General features: G+C 39.3%; 1 protein-coding gene across 2 annotated transcripts in view; it reads right to left on the minus strand.

Annotated features, from left to right (window-relative positions):
- Positions 1 to 22,876, minus strand: part of LUZP2 (leucine zipper protein 2) — a 508,047-nt gene that overhangs the window by 19,512 nt on the left and 465,659 nt on the right. For both annotated transcript variants that reach the window (XM_089521342.1, XM_089521340.1), the window contains one exon: positions 18,070 to 18,159. In XM_089521342.1, coding sequence (XP_089377468.1) covers positions 18,070 to 18,159 — 90 coding nt within the window. The remainder of the gene's footprint in view (positions 1 to 18,069; positions 18,160 to 22,876) is intronic.

Here is a 22,876-nt window from a genome sequence, read left to right on the forward strand (position 1 = left end):
GACTCTGGAAATCTAGAAGGATGTAATCGATGGATCCATCTCTTTTAATACAACTAATACATAGTTATCAATATTGCTTGTGTAAAAGACGTTGCCTCATCAAAAGTTTTATGCACCCATTTTAAGTGAATGTTTATCTTTTCCTGGGCTTCACACTTCTGTCTGTATTGGGAGGAAAGTTGCAAGCAGTAGCATTCCTATCTGTGATTACAACAAGGATGTTTTTCTCCAATGAGTTTGAGGCTTAATGTTTCTTACTAACCTCCATTCTCTCTGGAAGCCTGAGGTACAGGCCAGGCTCAGACTGAATCAGGATTTAAACCTGGGTATCAGTGAACAACAACAACAAATCTCCAGCTTTCTCTTGTTTTATATGGAAGTGGCTAGCCACTGCATTTCATGCAACAGTGGGCTTTCAACTTGGTTCTAACTAGTTTCCATCCATACTCTAACCACTGCAATACACAGTAACATAGTAAGACCTCTTTTGTATATACTCAGAGGCAGTGGTGTCCTGCACTGAGGGATCACACGATGTAGGGCTGGAGCTTTGGGGGCGGGGCTTCAGGAGGTGGGGCCAAAGAACTCAATCTCACCTCCCTGCATCCAGGGAGAAGGAAATCCAGCATCAGAAACCTCCTCTTGTAGTATATAGATGTACTTTTGTATTGTAGCATGGCACATACAGAAACATCCGATTCCCTTGTTTTTCCACTGATGGTGTTATGTAAGTGATAATGCAAAAGGGGTTTACTCCATACAACCAGAAATGGCTTTGGGGGGGGGTAATGAATGTCTTCAGGCGGTAATGGGCTGGATGAGGAAAAACAGATTGAAACTGAATCCAGACAAGACGGAGGTGCTCATGGTAGCGGCCCCGAAACCAAGAATTGGGTTGCAACCTCCAGTCCTGGATGGGGTCACACTCTCCTCCAGTGACTGTGTTCGCAGTCTGGGGGTGCTCCTTGACTCATTGCTCCTGATGACAAATCAGGTAAATGCGATGGTCAGGAGTGCCTGTTATCAGCTTCGGCTGATACGCCAGCTGCGCCCTTTTCTGGAAGTAAGGGATCTCGAGACTGTTGTGCACGCGCTGGTAACCTCACGCCTTGACTTCTGTAATGCACTCTACATGGGGCTACCCCTGTGCTTGACTCGGAAATTACAGCTGGTTCAAAACATGGCAGCCAGGCTTGTGTCAGGTACATCTAGGAGGGACCACATTACTCCGGTTTTGAGGTCCCTCCACTGGCTGCCTATCAGCTTCCGGGCCCAGTACAAGGTGTTGGTTATCACCTTTAAAGCCCTAAATGGCTTGGGTCCAAGCTATCTTAGGGACCGCCTCCTCCCGTACAATCCTCCCCGCGCTCTCCGGTCCTCTGGGAGGAACTTACTGCAGCCTCTAAAATCTAGGCTTGCGTCGACCTCCCAGAGGGCGTTCTCTGCTGTCGCCCCCAAACTCTGGAACGACCTGCCGAATGAGATCCGTCAGATAACATCATTAGACAGCTTTAAAAAAGCGGTCAAGACGAATCTCTTCCGGCAGGCCTTTCCAGATTAACCATCCCGGCCCAGGTTCCCTGATTCCCCTCATTCCTCCCGTGGCCCCATCTTAGTGATGGTTGAGGATCAACAGAGGGATATCAGGGTTTTTAGTTTTAATTGCTGTTTTTATGCTTGATATTGTGTTTTTAATATGTTATACTATTTAATACTGTCTTAAGGGGGGGAGGGATAAAGTGTTTTTAATTGTCATATTTTATATTTTACTGTTGTTAACCGCCCGGATTGGTTTGCCAGAGGGCGGTATACAAATAATAATAATTATTATTATTATTATTATTATTATTATTATTATGCCAACCCAGGTATTTGATATACTTGTCTCTCCATCCTGCTCTCAGAATAAGCTGCCCTACTTGAATAAGCTGGCAGTGCGTGAGAACTGGCAGTTTCCTTTCCCTCTGTGGACTGGTCTTCCCATGTAAGAATACACACACACACACACACAAATTCTGAAACCAGGGCAGAGGTCCTACATGCTAGATGTGGATCCTGGCAAGCAGAGTACAACTAGTAGCTGTCAAACTCTGGGAAGTGTCCCGATGTTCCTGGTGCTAAATGCATGTGTTTGTGTGTATGCCATGGGGAAGAAATTCAGATGATGATGCAGCAGCTGGTTTCAGCTGGGAGGGCAGGGCAAGGGTGCACTGAAAGATAGAGCGTAACCTACTTTTCTTCTCCTTTGATTCCAGGGTAGATGCATGTTCATCATATGATTTCCCTTCCTTCTCCTTCCTCTCCCCAGTAGAAAGCAGCAACAGCTCTTCCTAGGCCTTGACAGATGGTGGGGTGGGGTGGGGTCAGGTGCAAAGGGCTAGGCAATAGCTCCCTGAATCCCATCCAAATAAAGGATACCTACGCATGTGTACACCACACTTTCATATTCATGTATCTGTGACTAACAGGATGCTCATCATAGTGCTATCTCACAGAATGAGGAGAAACTTGGTCTTTTATGTGGACTCAAAAGCATAAGAAAATTGTATTTTATTTTATTTTACTAGACCTTACAAAACACATGGCGCTATCACCAATGTGTGCTCACTCACTCTTTTTTCTTCTGCCTAGTACAGCGAGCCCTTGGTAACTGCTGACATTTGGATATATGACCCCTCCATAGATGCCAAAAGCTGTGGATGCTTAAGTCCCATTGTATACAATGCTACAGTAAAATGGTGCCCCTTATATAAATTATAAGGACTAAATCAGGTGCTGACTGTGGCACACATCACAAATTATTCATATCAAAAATAAGAGTAAAACTCAGGAAGAAAACAAAACCAGTCATCATACCAAAATACAATTTAAATAATATCTCCACATAATTCATTGACAATATAAGGAACAGATTTGCAGTAGTAAGCATAATAGACTGCAAACCAGAAGAGCTTTGGTCTGAAGCCAGGGACATAATAAAAGAGGATTGCAGACAGACACTTCCAACAGACAAAAAGAAAGTGAGGAAACCATGGATGACAGATAAAACTCTACAAATAATAAAAGAAAGAAGAGAAATCAAACCAAAAGGAGATAGGAATAAACTAAGAACCATGAATGCTACAGTACAACAGCTAGTGCATAAAGATAAAGAAAACTATTACAACAACCGATTCAGAGAAATATGAGACAACAGCAAAACTAGAAGAACGAAAGACCTATTCCACAAGATTCGAGAAATCAAAGGAAAGTTCAAATCAAGGACTGGGACACTCTATGACAATAAAAATAAAATAATTCAATACCAGGAAGCAATAAAAAGACATTGGATGCAATACACAGAATTATGTAAAAGAGATTACAACATGAAGTGCACATGGAATGACAAGCCATATGAAGATGAACCCCAAATTCTAAAAAGTGAGGTGGAACCTGCAATAAAAGTAACGGCAAAAAACAAGTCTCCAGGAACAGATGATATTCCAATCGAACTGCTGCAATCCACACTGGTAGAACCAAGTCTAGAGCTAACCAACATATATCAACAGATACGGAAAACAAAACAATGGCCAACAGATTGGAAAAGATCAATATACATTCCTATTCACAAAAAACAGAGACACAAAAGATTGCACCAACTATAGAACCACTAATCTCCCATACAAGCAAAATTATGCTCAAATTTCTACAACATAGACTTCAATCATATATGGAAAGAGAAATCTCAGAGGTCCAAGCAGGGATCAGGAAATGAAGACGCACTACAGATCACGTTGCAAACATATGCTGGATAATGGAGTACACCAGGGAATTTCAAAAGAAAACCAGCATGTGCTTTATAAACTATAGCATAGCCTTGGACTGCATAGCTCATGAAAAGCTATGGAATGCCCTTAAAGAAATGGGAGTGCTTGGGACAAGAGGCCATCATCAGAACAGAACATAGAGAAACAGAATGGTTCTCAATTGGCAAAGGGGTCAGACAAGGCTCCATCTTATTACCCTACCTATTCAACTTATATGCTTGCATCTGTCCATTGGTAATGCACCTTTCCTCTTTGATGCTGCCTTCTACCTCATGAAGTATTATTGTCTTCACTAGTAGGTCATATCCTTCCATGATATGACCAACGTACAGGCATCCCCCACCTTCTGAAACCTCACTTTTTGATGACTTGCTATTTTGACAGACCTAATCATAGCCATGTGCCACACCTTTTTAACCCCGGCCTGCTCTTTTGACCATACACTGTTATTGTTTTTCCCTCTCACATAACTTGGAATACTGGTTTTCTTCTCTCAGTCTACTCAGTGTACTGCTTCTTTTCTCTCAGTGGACTGAGAACCATCTAGTATTCAATCTTGCATTTACATGCTAAAAAAAAAAAAACAGACTGGGTTGACCTTTTCACACAATTTTACCTTTTGACAATTCTCTGGTCCCTAAACTATCATGTACAGATCCTTCCTGTATGGCAATTTAGTCATCTTGGCTTCTTAGAAACTCCAGGCTTGCCTTGCCCATGGACCCATTTATTTATTTTTGGCAGTCCATAGTATCCACAGAACCCTTCTCCAACGCATTTGAAATGGTTGGTTTTCTTCCTATCAGCTATTTTCACTGTCTAGCTTTCACAACCATACATAGAAATTGGAAATATGATGGCATATATTTGAACTAGAGGATCTTGTCTAGTTTCTTCATAGCTGTCTAGTTTCTCTCAAGCTCCTCTTCCTATTCTGAACCCTATCTGACCTGCTGAACTGAAGGAAGACTTGGCTATATGTCAAGCATCTACTGTGGCTTTTCTAGTTTATCTTCTGGTGAAGATGAACTCATGAAGTGAAGGAGGCATGACAGTGCAGAAGCTACAATTCTGTGCTGTAAACAGCAACAGCACAAGTGAATGTAGTATTACCAGGAGGTATTATAAACATAATTTTATTTCTTCAGAGAAATACATTTTTGAATGGCTGTGATGCATTTAAAATTAATAATAACATATGCCGTTTTCAGCTTATAACAGTGCAGCAAAACATAGTTGTGTATGTGTACATATACATGCCAAGAACTGGTAGATGCAACTGTTCTGTCATTCAGTAATTCTGTCCAAGTTCCATGTGTGAGTACTTTTCCTCTTCTGGGCCTGCAAAACTTTGCTTGCAGAGCAAAGAAGTGGGTAAGGGTTTCATATGCTTTGGAAGCACAAAGTAATTTGAGACCTCACGTTTAGCTTTCCTGTTTAGGCTCTGTGGAAATACTTTGACTTTCAAACACTTCACAAATGAACTAATATTTATTTTCAAGCAAGCCAGGCTACCAATGGTGTAACTTTTAAACAACAACACCAACAAAAATCTCAGATTTTAATTAATTGGATTTTACAATTTCTGTAACATGGCGTATTTCAAGGCCAAGGACAGCCTAAGTAGATAAGATTTCAGATGCTTTATAAATTGAGTTAATTGGTATAGTATCTTTATAAAGTCACAATCCTGCAAGAAGTTATACTGTAGCAATATATATAGAATATGTCTTCTGGAGTACTAAATAATAATATAACATGGTTAAAGAAGTGATGGCCCTTGCTTGTGGGGGAAGAAGGTTCCAGGAGTGAGGGGCAGCATTCTTAGGGGGCACAATAGACATTAGAAATTGTATTGTATTGGCTTCCTTCTATTATCCCTCCATAATTCTTGGTAGAATATAAAGATGTTGTGGAATGCAATCACTTCTTTCTGCTCTCTGTCTGTAGATGATCTGCACTGACTATAGACAAATAAAGCTGGAGGAAAAAGAGAAAGAAATTTAAAGACTTTGCCTTGGAGATCAGGCAGAAATTGATCCTAAACCAAACCATGTTGATAGTCATAGGTAACTGGAACACAAAAGTAGGAAACACAGCAAGACAAATGTTGAAAAATTGGCCTATGACCAAGAAATGAAACAAGAAAGTGACTATTTGAATTTTGTTCAGCAGTTTGTTCATTAGAAACACATTCTTCAGGCAACTAAAAAGATAACTATTTACACAGACTTCTGCTGACAGCCAAAAAGAAAATTAAGTAGACAAAATAATTGTACACGGCAAATGGAGAAGTGCCACTTTCTTGGCAAAAATAGACCAAGAACAGGGTTGTGGCATAGACTATGAACTGTTAATGTCAAAAATTAGAGTAAAGCTAAAGAACACTAAATCAATCAATGTTGCAGATACAACCTGATAAACATCCCTGCATATTTTAACGATAAAGAGAGCTGGATATGTTTAGCCTGGAAAAGAGACTGTTAAGAGGTAATATTATAGCCCTGTTTAAGTATTTGAAGGGGTGTCACATTGAGGATGGAGCAAGCTTGTTTTCTGTTGCTCCAGAGACTAGAACATGGAGCAATGGTTGCAAGCTACAGGAAATAACATGCCACCTTAACATTAGGAGGAACTTCCTGACAGTAAGAGTTGTTTGACAGTGGAACACACTATCTCAGAATATGGTGGACTCTCCTCCTTTGGAGGTCTTTAAGCAGAAGCTGGATGGCCATCTGTTGGGGATGCTTTGATTATGAGTTCTGATAGGCAATCCCAATCCGGGTATGGTGAAAAGCTCTCCAGTTCTGGATGGGGTCACATTTCCCCTAAAGGACTGTGTCCGTAGCTTGGGGTGCTCCTGGACTCATCGCTTCAGCTGTCATCACAGGTGGACGCGACAGCCAGGAGTGCCCATTATAAGCTTCAGCTGATTCACCAGCTACAACCATTCCTGGAACGGGAAAACCTAGAAACGGTTGTACATTCACTGGTAACCTCTCGTCTCAGTTTCTACAATGCGCTCTACATGGGGCAACCCTTATGCCGTGTTCGGAAGCTGCAATTGGTCCAAAATATGGCAGCCAGATTGGTGACAGGGAGTTCCAAATTTGATTCTATTACCCTATATTAAAATCCCTACACTGGCTGCCCATTGGCTTCCAGGCACAGCATAAGGTTTTGGTTATTACCTATAAAGCCCTGCATGGCTTGGGCCCTGCTTACCTGAGGGAATGCCTCCTCCCATACAATCCTTCCCACACTCTCAGGTCCTCTGGGAAGAACCTACTGCAGTTAGAGAGAACTAAACTGAAGATGATTTCCCAGAGGACGTTTTCTGTTGCCGCTCCAAAAATCTGGAATGACCTGCCAGATGAGATCCGCCATATAACATCTTTGGAGGCCTTTAAGAAGGCAATAAAAATGGATCTCTTCTGGGAGGCTTTCCCAAACTGATCTCCTCAGACTTTTCACTCTCCACTTGTTTAGCTGTACCCACCGGACCTTGATTTCGATCTATTTTATTAAGCATTTTATTGGGAATTGTTTTTAATGGTATTTTAGGGTGGGAGGGAGATTGGGGAACGCGGATCTATTATTATTATTATTATTATTATTATTATTATTTATATAGCGCTGTAGATTTGCACAGCGCTGTACATAAAAACAATAAATATAAAAGAGTAAACCTGCCTATGGCATACAATCTAAGAAATAGTAGGATAATACATACAAAATACATAGCAATACAGGAAATGATTCAACAAGACAGGCAACAGAAGAACATCAAATAGCAAGTGACAATCATGCAATGCCTGGGAAAGCTTCTCTGAACAGGATGGTCTTCAACTCTGTTTTGAAGCTGGTTAAAGAAGTGATGGCCCTTGCTTGTGGGGGAAGAAGGTTCCAGGAGTGAGGGGCAGCAAGTGAAAAGGGGCAAATCCGAGATGGGGCAGAGGAAATCCTGGGCTGGGACAGCAGACCTTGACTACCAGAACGGAGGGCCCTAGTGGGAAGGTGAGGCGAAAGAAGGTCTGATAAGTAAGGAGGGGGCTGCCCATGGAGGGCTTTAAACATCGACAGCAGGAGCTTGTAATGAATACGGAAAGGGAGGGGGAGCCAGTGAAGGGATGCCAAGAAAGGAGAGATGTGGTCAGAGCGGTGGGCGGATGTGATAATGCGTGCAGCTGAATGCTGGACAGAAATTAAGGGACGGAGGTGAGAAAGAGGAAGCCCAGCCAGGAGGATGTTACAGTAATCAAGTCGTGAGACCACTAGGGCATGGACCAGAATCTTGGCAGTAGAGGCGGAGAGATATGGTCGGATTTTGGCAATATTGTATAAAAAGAATCTACAAGCCTTGGCTGTGGTCTGGATTTGGGGGATACACGACAGAGAAGAATCAAAGATAAAACCAAGACTGCGGGCATGCTGAACAGGTTGAATAGAAATGTTGTCCACAGAGACAGAAAAGGAGTGTTGAAGGGTGGACTTAGGAGGAAAGACAAGAAGCTCTGTCTTGGACATGTTGAGCTTCAAACGCCGATGGTGCATCCACTGTGAGACAGCTGTAAGACAAGACGAAACTTGCTGTTCAAGCCTTGGAGAAAGGTCAGGGGTGGAAAGATACAACTGGGTGTCATCGGCGTACAGATGGTAGGAAAAACTAAAAGAGATAATGAGTTTGCCTAAGGACAGTGTGTAGAGAGAAAACAGAAGGGGACCCAGAACAGAGCACTGGGGAACTCCAACAGATAAGGATACAGAGGACAAAGTCTGATGACCTGTGACCACTGCAAAAGATGTCCTGTTATGCTTTTATCATGTTTGATTTTATCATTTTTATTTGTTGTTACCCGCCTCGATCCAATACAGGGAGAGGTGGGATACAAAAATATTATTATTATTATTATTATTATTATTATTAGTCATCTGAGAAAGAACAGCAGAAAAAGGAAGAGGAGCAGCCTTGGTGTGGATAAAGGACATTAGCAGAGATGAGGAGCAATTGGGTAATCAGAATAAGAGGCAGATCAAGATAGAAGGGGAACTGGAGATCCTGTATCAAGCAGGCAATGGTAATGGCTATGAGGCTTCTTCCAACTCTGTGATTCTATTATTTTGCATATGGTAACAAAACTGAATAACAATTCAAATGCATTGTTCAATTGAAAAAGTGCAATAATTCAACTGAACTGTACTTGGTTCAATTCTTTTATTTAATGTTATGTTTCAAGAATAAAAGCTTACATGGATCTCATTGAAATTGGTGGTCTGTTTAGAACCACTAAGTGAAAATCAAGAGAAAAAATGTTATCTTCATAGCCATGCTTTAATTGTTTTTACAAAAATTACATGCATAATGTAATTATATAGAAACCAGAAAGAGAAAGAACCTGAAAATTGTAAAGTGAGATATTAAAGTAGCTAGAACAAACAGAAGCATGGCTTGTGCCTTAAAACATTATTCCTTCTTGATCAGCTTAGCATGCTGTTTGATCAGAAAAAGTACCTGGGTGTGAAAACTCAAGTGATGAAATATGCAGCTTGATCAGTAAAGTATGTAAAAATCCAGCAGTTCTAGTAGGTAGCTGAGCCAGTGAATTATAGAGCAAAAGCTTGGGAGGTACACAGCTGGGACCATAAATTATGAAAGAGGATCAGTCAAGTATGCATCTTCATTAAAAGAAGTTGGGAGCAAAAAGTAATAAAATAGTAAAATTCAGCCTGCCTCTTGACTATTAAGCTATGCAGTTGGATCTTCAAACTGCAACAATGGGATTACAAAGGTATTCAGCTAAATCAAGGAAGTGAGATTTTGCTTAAGGAAATCATATACTGCAGACCATCAATGGCCTCACATGAGATAGATGAAAGGGTAATAAATCTAACAAAACAGGGTTCTGAAAAGTCATTAAAAACTGAAAATATAATTTGTAAATCAAATAAATAAATAAATAAATAAACCCTCAAAGTCTAAAGACACATTGAATTATTATTCATTGCTGTTTCTGAAAGTGACTGTTGAATTAGGCTCATTTGCTATATTCCCGCTACTCCAATAAGTAGGAAGCAGGGAAAATGCATAGAAAGCAAAAGATGTAAAGAAAGAAAGTTAAAGCTGTTGCAAATAATCCACGATCCAATCTGGGAATTAACTTTAGAAAAGATGAAAGTTAAGTAGGAATTCAGGATAAGTGACAGGGCACAGAAAAGCCATAAGACTAAAAACAAACCAAGAAACACCAGAATGGGCAATGTCCCTGGCACACAGATATAGGATATCAATGAAAAACCTTGGAAACTGAATCCCGTGTGTGTGTGTGTGAGTGAGAGAGAGAGAGAGAGCGAGCATGGTGTAATGGTTTGAGTGTCATACTATGACTCTGGAGACCAAGATTAAATTTCTAGTTTGCCATGAAAACTTGGACAAGGCACATGCTCTCAGCCTCAGGGGAAAGCAACGGCAAATGTCTTCTGAATACATCTTTCCAAGAAAATCCCATGACAGGTTCACCTTAGGTTTGCTATGATCTGAAGGCACACAACAATAACAATTTGTTCCCTATAACTGGTCTCAAAGACTAATGCCAGCATCATATGATATGTCTGCTAGATCTAGGGATGGATTTATCTACCTTTTCCACATTCTATAACATTAACATTGTGTCACATAAAGATTTATTCCAACAGATCTCATCTCTCTCACTGCTTCCATCCCCCTTTCTCTCTCCCTCTCTGAATGTATATCTTTATGTAACCAAACAAAATTTTGGATTTTTCCAATCTGTTTCCTCCACTATATATATGTTTTCTACACAGTTTCCCCTAATGTATTCATGGTTTTTTTTCAATGGAGAATTAGTTATATTGCAAAATTTAAAACAGTGCAAAAAACAAACAGAAAACAAACCTCAAGGATAATTGAGTTCCAACTTGCATATTGGATCAGGAAATGTTAATTAGGTCTGCTTTTAATAGAATGAAAACCAAAACTAATATCTTCTCATCCCTACTTGGATCTCGGTGAATATCAGCTGTATACTGCTAGTTAGCTTAAGGGTTATTATGCTTCCATTTAATTGGGAAATTAAGCAGTCTCTAGTAACCAATCAACAGTATTAATATTATAAACTGGAGCAAGAGTCAAGCCTAGATAGGAGCCATGTCTGCTGACTTGCTGAGGCTTATAAAAACAAGCACAACAGAACCCCTACAAGTATTAGTGATAAGATATTGGATTTGTTGTGCCAACTCAGGGCTGAAACAGATGGCCCTGAAAGTCCAGCTGTATGCCGGCTTGGGGACATGGTGTTTGTGACTTGAGCAGCAAATGGGTGGTTTGTTTCCACCTCAAGTAGGTGGAAAATAGATTTCCCCCCCACTCTTATTTGGGGCAGAAGCTGGCTGGATTGGGGCCACGGTGTGTGGTGCCACAGCCCCAATCCAACCAAAGAGGGGCTGCTCCAAGCTGCCCTTTTTTGGCTGTCTGTTTCGTCCCTCAGTGACAGATGTCTGAAGAAAATAAAAGTGATGACATGGTTAGATACTAGCTAAATAGGATGGGAAGTGGACTAGAGCTTTGCTGACTCCTGCAAAAGCAGTTACCACAAAGAGATAGTACTGTGTTTTTATGAAGTTGCACAAAGATGTTGCTTAAATGAAAATCATAATCTTTTGCAATATCATCAAGTTTTTAAAATGTTGATATTAAACATCAGTGTTTTTATCTTAAAGAATGTGTGTGACTCCTTCAAGATCATCAAATGCCCTGCTCAGGGCAGTTATCTTCATTTGTCTCAAATGATTACTTTTATTCTGAATAGCTATTATAATTTTGATTTTGAGTCTGTACTTCCAGATCTTTAGTTGGCGATTTGCAGTTCAAATCTTGGAGGAGGGAAGGACAACCCACTCATCCTGATCACTAAGAGCATTAACATCTGAAAATGTACACTTGATTGCATACTATTCCATAGGCATTAATTGAGCATGTTTATTTAACAGAAGATTTACTTTAGACCCCAATTCAGAAACTAACCCGATTTGGATTGGCCAAATTCACAGCTCACTAGAAGTGACTCAGATTTGAATCTCTGCTCAGAAATCCAAGTCTTCATCACACTACATACTCTCAAACAGTTCTTCCATTTTCCCCTGTGTGTTTAACAGTTGAACTAAAAAATGTGCAGTATTTTTTTATCCATGCTTCAATCTCTCTCTCTTTTTAAAGGATGTTTTTATTTCCTGGTGAAATTGGGTGAAATTTCCAGTACTCCTTTCTATGGGGATTGGATTTCAGATGAATAAGTATTACAGGTTAGTGCAAAAAACAGTTTCTCTATTATTCTTTATCATGCCATGTGTAAGTTTTTGTGGCCAATTAAAAAGAACATCCAGCGTAGACCTAGTACTATTTAAAACCTGGAAAATTTTAGAAGGTTAAGGATGAGAGCATGTTGCTTTCTCTGGCACCATTGCATTTTTATGGAGCAATTTATATGAAAATATATTTCTATCCCACTCCATAACTGAGGATCTCAGAGCTTCTGTTGTCAACAACAGTTTTCAAACAGTCAATGCAAAATTGATGTGTTTATCAGGTAATTGTAACTAATCATGTAATTGCTTTGCTATACTCAGTGTAGTAAGTACAGATGTTCTTTTGGAATTCCTTGATATGCTTCTTTATCAATCATATGTTTGGAATGTGATTCCTAGTGCCTCAGCCTTTCCTGAATCCAGCTTGCACATCTGGGATTTCTCTTTCAATATATGGTGGAGTCTTTGCTGAAGAATTTTGACCATAACTTTGCTTGCATCAGAAATTAGTGCAGTGGTCTTGTAGTTACTACAGTCTTTTGTGTCTCCTTTTCTGTGTATAGATATGTATATTGATCATTTTCAGTCTATGGGCCACTACTTTGTTTTTCATAGGTTTTTTTTTTTGTTGTTGCATATTTTAGCTTGATTCTGTCACTGTGGATTGTAACAGTTCTATTGGTATGTCATGTGTTCCTAGTGATTTACATTTCCCAATTGCTATGAGTGCAGCTTTCACTTTGCTTTCCAACATTTGGGGTTCATGTTCATGCGCGCGCACACACATATATATGCTGTATATATAAAACCTGAAATTTTCTATAGCATAGCATTCCATGAATATGATAAAGTGGGCACAATAAAATCAATTTAGGACAACAAAAAGTGATAACCATAATCTTAAAAGGCTAAAACTATATTAAATCTTTTATCACTTAAAACCAAGCAATTTTAAACCAGTTAAAACTATTTAAAATAATGCTGACTATAGCACATGTGCAATTTGGATAAAATCAATTAGGACTTTCATTAAAAGTCATGTTTTGACTTGGTCTTGAAAAGGCACACATGTTTGTGCCAATTGGATTTCTGAGCAGAATGTGTACTATAACTGGGCTGCCACAGTAGAGAAGACTTCTCCCACAACCTCCCACAAGGCACTGTATCCATCTGTGTGATACAGAGGAGGGCCTCTCCCAACAGACTTCAGTTTAGGGCAGGCATACATAGGGACAAGTACAGGGACAAGGTAATCATGATGAATGGAAAGACAATTAGATAATCTGGGCAGTTTGAGCAATTGCTTATTTTCTGCTCAGCAGGTAACAAAGTCATAAAAGTGCTACAGGGAAGAATTAATGAACATCTAGAGGTTTTTTTAATGTAAACACTTAGTACCATATTCTCCTAAGTGTCACAGATACCATAAGCACGTACGGATTGTAGCTGAAACAGCTGGAAAGTTGAAACAGCCATATTATTTATTACTTCAACATTTCTGCCACAGAGCATTGGAAATAGAAAGTACAGAGGGTTCTGGGTATCTGTTGAGGTTAGGGTTCCTGGGCCTCCCGTGGAAACCAAAATCTGTGGGTGTTCAAGTTCCATTATATATAATGGCATAGTAAAATTGTGTGCCTTGTATCTATAACATGGAATAATCCAGGCTTGCTTTTTGGAATTGTATATTTTGGAATTGTATATTTTGTTTGGAATGTTTTCATGCCGTGGGTAGTAGAATCTGTAGATGCAAAATTCATAGATATGGAGGGGGGGCTCTACTGATTACACGAGCTGCTGTTAATAGATGCTAGGGATACTGGTCATAAAGCAATATTTTGTCTTCCCTTCTCCACTGTTTTCTATATATGGAAATCTGGGGGAGGAGTGTATGAGTTTTTGCACACATGCTGGCTAGACATCTGTGGCCTTCTGGGTCTGCACCACTAAAGAAGCTTCTGGAATTCTGCTTTGATTTGGACATCACTCAGATTTCTCCAAAGCAGCTTTTTTGGTCAGAACTGGAAATTCGTCCAGATCCAAAGCACACCTTACCAGTCAGTGGCATCATGAAACAACTTGAGCACATTGCTTAAGGAAATGTTTCCACTACTTTGAAGGAATCATGAGAGAATTCGGGTTCAGGCTGAAAATGTTAAGATGTGATAATAGCTAATATCCTCCTGTCAACAAATCTGCTGAACCAAATGGAAAATGGTGAGTGATCAAAATATGAAACTAAATGTCACAGTTGCTCAGAAATACATACATGATCCGTTGTTCAGTGTCCTCTGCCATCAAATATTTTTTTAAATAATTTGTTCAGTGTAGAAATGCAGTAGAAATAAATACAAAGTTACTATTTGTGTCTGTTGGAAAGAGTGTAAATAGTCAAAAACAACAAAATGTTTTATAAAATTTGTGATTCTGATTCCTGATAATAATCAATGCTGGAAGTTGTGCATCACATTCCTGAAGATATATTACATCAAGATATTAATGTATGCCACATGGTAATTTGCTTGTTGTGGGGAAGGTTCATGGATGGCCTATAATTTTATTACTTTTACTCATAAGAACAGCTATTTGCCAGATATCCATACAAGGGAAAGCTGTGCCCAGATAACTAGGTAGTAGTTATTGTAGTAACAATAAAAACACTATTTGAAAATATTTAAATAACAAGCAAATTAAAAAAGAATATAACAAGGAGAATCCTGGACAGACAAAATTCTTCACAATATAGGAATTATTCTGCATGCAAAATGCATGTTTTTGTTGTCTTGCAAAACAAATTTTTTGCACAGAAACATGATTTTCTGTAGAAAATGAACCTTTCCATGTTTTCTGCACAAAAATTGCCATTTTTGTGCATGTCTTCCCATTGCATTTAGTTTGTCTAAATAAATCCTTATCTGCAAATAATCTATGAACACTGTGCAGTATTCAAGGACTTTCTTGCAGAATGGAGAAAAATGACACATTTGTTATTTCCTATAAAAACAAACTTTATGAAGATATGCATCTTAGTGGACAAGATATCTTGATAAAAGGTGACTTTTTTTGGGGGGGACACAAACCCCTAATGTGGAACCTATAAAATGAATGAATAAAATGTACTTTGCTTGCTGCAGTTACTAACTCAGCTGCTGTAGAATGGAGAGGGCAAGAGACCCAACCTACATGGTTGTTAGGAGGATTAATATATCAAAGCTTGAATGTAAAATCCAAGTCCTGAAATGATATCAAAAGGCATGCAAATGCATTTGAGGCTATAATTACAAGAAAGGACAGCACATTGAGCAATCTTCCTTAAAGGAAAGACGATGGCCTCCATCAGGCACAGAAGCAGCTTGGGTTTGGCCTGGAGAAAAAGGTTGGATGTGAGTAGTCTCTTGTGCCTAATTTACACTTTATGTTTTGCATAGATATGACTTATGAATTTTCTAATCTGTAGTACAGCTTATTAAATACATTTCATAAAGACCAGTACTTGACTTGAAAAGCTAAATCTTCTGGACAGGCTTTTTTTGTTTTGCTTGCATTGTTTGTGTGTGTGTGTTTTGTTGTTGTTGCTCTCTTTCTATTGCACAAACCTTTGTTTATCCATATTCACTAAAATAATCTTAGAAGTTCTCTAAAGTTGGCAAAACAATATGCTCAGTATTCAGGTTTCAAATTAATTCAACATATATTCAGAAAAAGAACAGATGCATTGATGCAAAACCTGTTCCCTTGCTTAGTTTTTACTCAGCTACTAATCTAATCAAACAATGAAGTGTACATTTTCAACAGAGTACTCTTTAATATGGTTTGGGCTCATTAACTACATAGCATTTCTTTCCTCTATCTACAATTTCTTATGGATCATTATCGAAAGAAGCTAAATGAGAAACCCTAGCTCTAAAAAATGCACACTTGATCCTACAGAGATGCAGTTTATCTTCTCATCTAACTACATAGAACCAAATTCTATTATTCAGTCTCAAATGTGATACTGAGCTTTTATTACCTTTGTAATAAAAGAAGATGAGAAGCAAATTTAAGAACAGATGGAAATGGTCAAGGGTTAACTGAGTTCAGGTCAGGAAAGACAGCCCAACTCATCAAGATAATGAACTATCTTTATACAAGCAAGCTAATCACCCGCTACGTAACACAAAATATTATTTCATTACTTCTCAGAATGCTTCTTCTGATTAAGCATGAAGCTGAATCATTAAAATAATATAATCCTTTGACACTAATCACTAAATATTTTAAGCAAAATGTTTATGTCTCTTTGTAACCATTCTATATATCTAATAGTTTCTGGGGAAATAAGAAGCTAAAAGATGATCAAGACTAAGCCAAACATACCCAGTTTAAGCATATCAAAGATATTCTGTGTCAAAGATTATGAGGGTTTCATTGGAACTGATTACAATGTATTTTCTTTTACTACCTTTCTGTAACAGATTTCCTTCTTCAGGACAAATATATATAACCACAATAATTGCATAGCACCTGGATCCAAACCTAGACAGCTGCAGTTTGGATGGGGAGAGAATATTATTACTCCCTCACTTAATAATAATAATAATAATAATAATAATAATAATAATTTGTTTTATTTATATACCGCTATTCCAAAGATCATAGCGGTGAACAGCAAGTAAGCTAATTTTGCAAGTAAGCTAATTAGCCCCCAACAGTCTGGGTACTCATTTTAGCAACCTCGGAAGGATGCAAGCCTGAGTGGAGCTTGGGCCCTCTTGCTGGTCTTGAACTCGCAACCTTGTGGTCTTGAGTGAATGGCTGCAGTACAGGCATTTAACCACTGCGCCACCAGGGCTCCTTAATGAAAGCCCACAAAAAATGAGGGGAGGGGCAACTGAATGTGGTGGCCTGTGATATATAGGTGATAATGGAAAGCAGTGAAATGAAAATGGTGTTTTATTGCCACTGGTAATACTGACCAAGGTCTTCCTCACAATTAGGCACTGTGAGGTAACCATGTTTGGTAATAGATGCCAGAGGTCAGTAGTAGCAGCCTCCAATTGTTCCTTCTGAAATCTCTGGCCCCTGCAAGTACAGGACTGTATGGGCTACAGAGCTCGTCTACACGCTCTTACCTCACTAGACAGCTGTTCTCAGGTGAAGTAGATGACTGTGACCCATTACTGCTGAGTTGAAGGAAGTTTGAAGTACTAGTCTGTTTCTGAATATAAAGGGGAGGAGGACAATTTTGTCCTTTCCCTTGAGCAGGAAAATTTGGGGGCATTATGTTTACCCCATAAAATTTCTGTTCTAGATGAAACTGGTGACATCGTTTCCTCAATTTTTCTGTCCATAAAAATGCCAACATTACATTTCTGAAGAGCTCTTATTTTGCAGTTGTTGATTATTTGTCCCTGGTATCATCTAACAATTCAAGCTGGTATGTGTTTTGGTATGTGTTAAGGATTAATACACATATAAACTATCATTTGTTTATACTCTCCAATCTGCCTGTACATGAACCTATGTTGTGTTTTAAATTTGAATTTTGTAATTGTGCTGGCCAAATGGCTGTAATAAAGTTATTATTATTATTATTATTATTATTATTATTATTACACATATGGAAAATAACAAGTCTCTAAATAATAGATTTCTATGTGAACCTATCTGCCAAGTGGATTATACCTATTAGTGATTAGACCACATCTCTTCTAGGTGCAGTCATTTCTTTAAAATTCTGCAAATCCTATTAATTATGTTCTCAAACAAAAACCAAAGCAGAATAAACTTTCATATCAAACAATAGCTGAGCTTTGAGGCACCTGAGAATAAAGTTATAGTCCCCTAATAAATTCATCATAACTTGATTGTTACACCCATATAAATATATATACCTACAAGCATTATGGGCTGCATAAAATGCACATTAAGTCTTGTGTTACAAATGGATTAAACTTACATCTTGTGAATTGCAGTCCCTGGTGTTTTTATTATTATCCACTTTTCGTGAGGTGATCTGTAGAGTCTCTTTGTTTGCAAAAGCTCTTTGCTGGAAGATTAAAAAAAGAAAGATAGGAGTGTGCTGGGGGGAAGTACAGTAAGAATATGTAACAATCAGATACATATACATTTCCTAGTCTTCTTTCACATAACAACTTGTGGAGAGCTGACAGAAATGGGCCAGCCAAGCAACAACTAACGGAAAGAGAGCTGGTGCCTATCACAGTGAAGACTAGAGGCCAGAGAAGATAAACAGGGCTGTTACTGAGTTGGAAGTCAGATAGGGTTTTAGTTTTAGTTAGGTCCAGAGAGGGACAGCTGTAATGAGGGTTCCAGTGTGAGACAGGGAACATTATAGTAAAAGTCTGGAAGTGAGGGACTTAGACAGGGACAGCTAGGGGTAGGGTTGCTGGAGTGGGATATCCTGTGAAATGTAGTTAGCCTGATTGGCTAGGGTAGAGATAGGTTTGAGAAGGGAATATAATACAAAGACTGTGGGAGTTTTAAGTAAAAAATAACCAATTTGCTCTAGAGAGAGAGTGTGTGTGTGTAAAAGAAACCATAACAATAACCAATGTATAAAGCAGCGTAAAACATTGTCAAACCATTGTTTAAATAAAGTTTTATTGTTTTTCAAGAAAGACTCATCTGGAACCTGAATGCTTACCACACTACGAACATTTCAAAATATGTTTTGAGGTTAAAGTGACAGTCACAAAAAGGTGGCAGGATCACAAATTAATAAGAAAAATAGTGTTAAAGTACAAGTGCTCATGACTATTAAATGGCAGCAGTGGGATGAAAAGGCCCTAGGTATTGTCATCAAAGAAATTAGTGGTGGAGAATAAAGTGATCATGACACAGCTGTACATAACTGTATATAACAATTGCTACCTGTGAATGTATGAACTTGGTACTCAAAACAGTAAGTTTTATATTGGCTTAGGTCTAGAGAATAGTGAGTGGAGAAGGGTTTAGCAAAGGAAAATCTTCCTATGGATCCCTCCCCACCTCGTGTCACCTGGTGTGGTAACTCAGGGTCTCACCCCTCCCTCCAACCTCCTCCAGTATCACACCATACAGAATCCTTAGTAATTTGACATAATCAGTGACTATAAAACACAAGCAACACTACAACACCATCATTGTAACTGGATAATAATGACAGCTCTGCCCACAGTGCTTGTGCATTGGAAGCATAGGGTTTTAGTCTTGTGGGTAAATGGATATAGTATACTAGTGATCACCAAAGTGGGTGGTATACCCCCCCGTAGGAGTGGTGGAAAGCTCCTAGGGGGTGGTGAAGGGAAAAGGGGGCAGCAGGGGGCTATCAGTCAAAGTATTAGTTCATATGCAAGACAATCAGTGGCTTTTAAGACCATGATGAGGATGAGGATTGTATGAAACGTCTTTTCAGGGTCACTTAAAACCACTGCACAACTTTACTGATCACTTTGTGTGGTGGTATCTCCTGTTCTTCACCTCTTCACATGAGCTCATCCCCTTAGTAGTACAGTGGACCCTTGTTATACCCTGGGGTTTGGTTCCAATATCCCCCGTGGATAACAAAATCCGTGGATGCTCAATTCCCATTAAATATAATGACATAGCAAAATGGTGTCCCTTATAAAAAATGGAAAATCAATGCTTGATCTTTGAAATTTATAATTTTTTTGAACATTTTCAAACCGTGGATGCTTGAATCCATGTATAAGAAACTCGTGTATAAGAAGGGCCAACTGTAGTTTCAGTAGTCGTAGGTGTGTTGGGAATTTTTTGAGAGGCTTGGGTGCAGGGCATTGTTTCTGTGGCTTGGAGAGGTACCATTTTGGGACTGACTGACTAGAGCAAGGCATTATACGGTTATAGTATATGCTGGTGGGGGAGAAGTAGTGGCAAAAAAGAGCTTTTACATTTGATTCCCTGCTTAAGCTTTGTGAGCTTTGCTGGGACTTGGCTGGCAGGTCAGAGCTACACTGATGCTCCTGCTTTCTTTCATCAGACAGGCTGAAAGAAGAGGTAGCAGAGGAAACAATTTATTTAGAGGGAGGGGGGACTTGAAGCCATGTGAGGAAGGCACATCTCTGGGGGAGGTGTATCTGGTTTGATTCTTGGAAAGAGCCCTTTGGCTTGGAGTGGCCCCTGTAATTATAATTTTTCCTTTCCCCCCATCCATGTCTCCAGTCCAGAGCATGACACCTCTGTCACCCCTCCCCCCTACATACACACCAGCTGAACCTCTCTGCCCTGACAAAGAAGGACTGAGAGTCCTTCCTTGCCAGGGAGAAGTTTTTCCCTTTGCACATGGTCACCTTGGAAGCAACAACCAAGCAGCCGGCTAAGTAGTAACCAAGAGGCTTTTTGCCCATGCTAGCCTTTGCCACAAAGCCAGCACAGTTCCAACCAGCTCCTCAGTTGCTGTTCCCAGGATGACCTGGTGGCAAAGGGATCAGCAACTAAGTAGAACAGTAGACCTAATATCAAGAAATATGCATGAAGAGCGGATCCAGGATTGTCACCCAAGAGGAAAGAGGACAATAGCCCAAAAGGTTTTGGAGTCCACTGCAGTATAAGCTGGGCTTACAAAAATGTGTTTGTGGTCATAATTAACTACAAGGATATTTTTTATTACAAATAATAAATTTTCTGCTGAAAAACTGCACAAAATTGTTTAGACATTTAGTAATGAACCCAATAGATATATTTGTCTAGATCAAAATTATTGCATTTTATAAACTCAGATCAGATATGCCTTCCTCTGATGCGAAGAGAGTTCATTGTTTGAAGACTTTCTGTTCTCATAAAGGACTATTTCCTATCTGCAAGATAGCCTTCTTAGTTAAGCTTGTAAGTACAGCTCTAGAAAAGGAGCTGTATGTGTAAGGTAGATCAGTATCTAATGCGAGGTATCTGGCTATCTTACACATTGTTGGTAAGAGTTGTATGACCCAAATGTCTTATAACGACAATATTAAAATGTATTTTTACTTTCCAATTTGATTCTGAAATGCAGGGAAAGATTGTAATAACCAGGAGTTACTTTTAAAAGGACTGAATTCCATTTGAAATATGATGTTGTTGTTATTGTTGTTCTGCAGCTTAAGTCATTTCTGACTTATGTTGACCCTAAAGCAAACATATCACATCTGGTAAATTGCCATGGCAGAGCAGGAATTTGAATCTTTGTTTCCCATTGTTCCAGTCTAATACTCAAACAACTGCATCACACTGGCTCTCAACCCATTTAAAATTAGCATCAAGAAAAATATTCTTAGGCTCAAAATATGTTCAAAAGCACCCTGCTCTGTAATTCTGTGTATACTGCTTTTACACATGGCTCCAGTTAATGGACTTGAAAATTATATCTGTGCCAATAAACAGATTCCACCTGACCAATCTCTATTCTTAAAGCTTCCTAGGGTTGTGAATTCCTACTCATAATGAAAAGCAAAACATTGGGAAGACAAAAGGTAATTTGAGTGTGGGAGTAGCCCTTGAGAAACATGCTTAAGAAGGATACCCTTCATTGGGAGTTCTGAATACTTGGAAAGTCCTTTTCTTTTCCCCTCCCCTCATATATTCAAATTTTCTCTCAATCCCTAATGCACAAAAACAAGGACATCATCTGGGACATGCTGGGACACCTCCAGAGGTCCCAGAGGATGCCCTGGTGGCGCAGTGGTTAAATGCCTGTACTGCAGCCATTTACTCGAAACCAGAAGGTTGCGAGTTCAAGACCAGCAAAAGGGCCCAAGCTCGACTCAGGCTTGCATCCTTCCGAGGTCGCTAAAATGAGTACCCAGACTGTTGGGGGCAAATTAGCTTACTTGCTAATTAGCTTACTTGCTGTTCACCGCAATGATCTTTGGAATAGCGGTATATAAAAAAATAAAAAACATATTATCATTTTGCTTCCAGCTACAGGGACATAGCCAAATATTCCTCTGCTGCAACCTCCTCTCCCCAAGCCATTAAATAGCCATGTTGGGGAGGGGGATGAATGAGGAGAAACAGAAGATGAGTTGTAGTTTCACATTTCTATACCGCTTCATACTGAACAATGTGTAAGCTAATTGCCCCCAACTAGCTGGGTCCTAATTTTAGTGATCTTTGGAAGGATGCAAGGCTGAGTCAACCCTGGAGCCCTGGGATTGAAGTCACAACCTTGTGGCTGCAATACTGGCTGCAGTACTGGCATTTAACCACTGCACTATCATACTATACACTTTGTCTCCCAATGCAAGAGATTGTCCAACATTTTAAATCAGATTTTTAGAAAAAATAATTTAATAGATCTCATTGCGTTTTGCCTTGATACAATTGGTATTAGAGTCAACTTTCTTTCATTCTGGACGACACTGTTTGCAGAATTGCATTCCAGTAACTGGAATGTTGCATAAATTATGGTGGCTTGTAGTCCCAGTGGGAAGGGAAGGGCTTATCCTCACTTGGAAAATGGACCACGCCTTCATCTAATATATACAAGCTTATATCTGCTTCAATTGAAGGGATTGTTTTCCTATGACTGAGACAATGCCTACCTGATTACATTTTTCTGATCATCTGACTAATTTATTGAAATGAAAACCTGGCCGGGGGTGGTGGTGGTGGTGGTGGTGGTGATTTTTACTTTGTGTTGACCCTGACTCATGGCAACCCTGTGGATGAAATATCTCCAGGCCTCCTTGTCCTCCACTACTCTGCTCAGGTCCTGTAAATTCATACCTGTGATTTCCCTAATTGAGTCTATCCATCTAGCATAGGGT

The sequence above is a fragment of the Sceloporus occidentalis genome, unplaced genomic scaffold (genome assembly GCF_023333645.1).
Source record: "Sceloporus occidentalis isolate IW3139 unplaced genomic scaffold, rSceOcc1.0.p SCAF_4, whole genome shotgun sequence".
NCBI classification, from domain to species: Eukaryota; Metazoa; Chordata; class Lepidosauria; order Squamata; family Phrynosomatidae; genus Sceloporus; species Sceloporus occidentalis.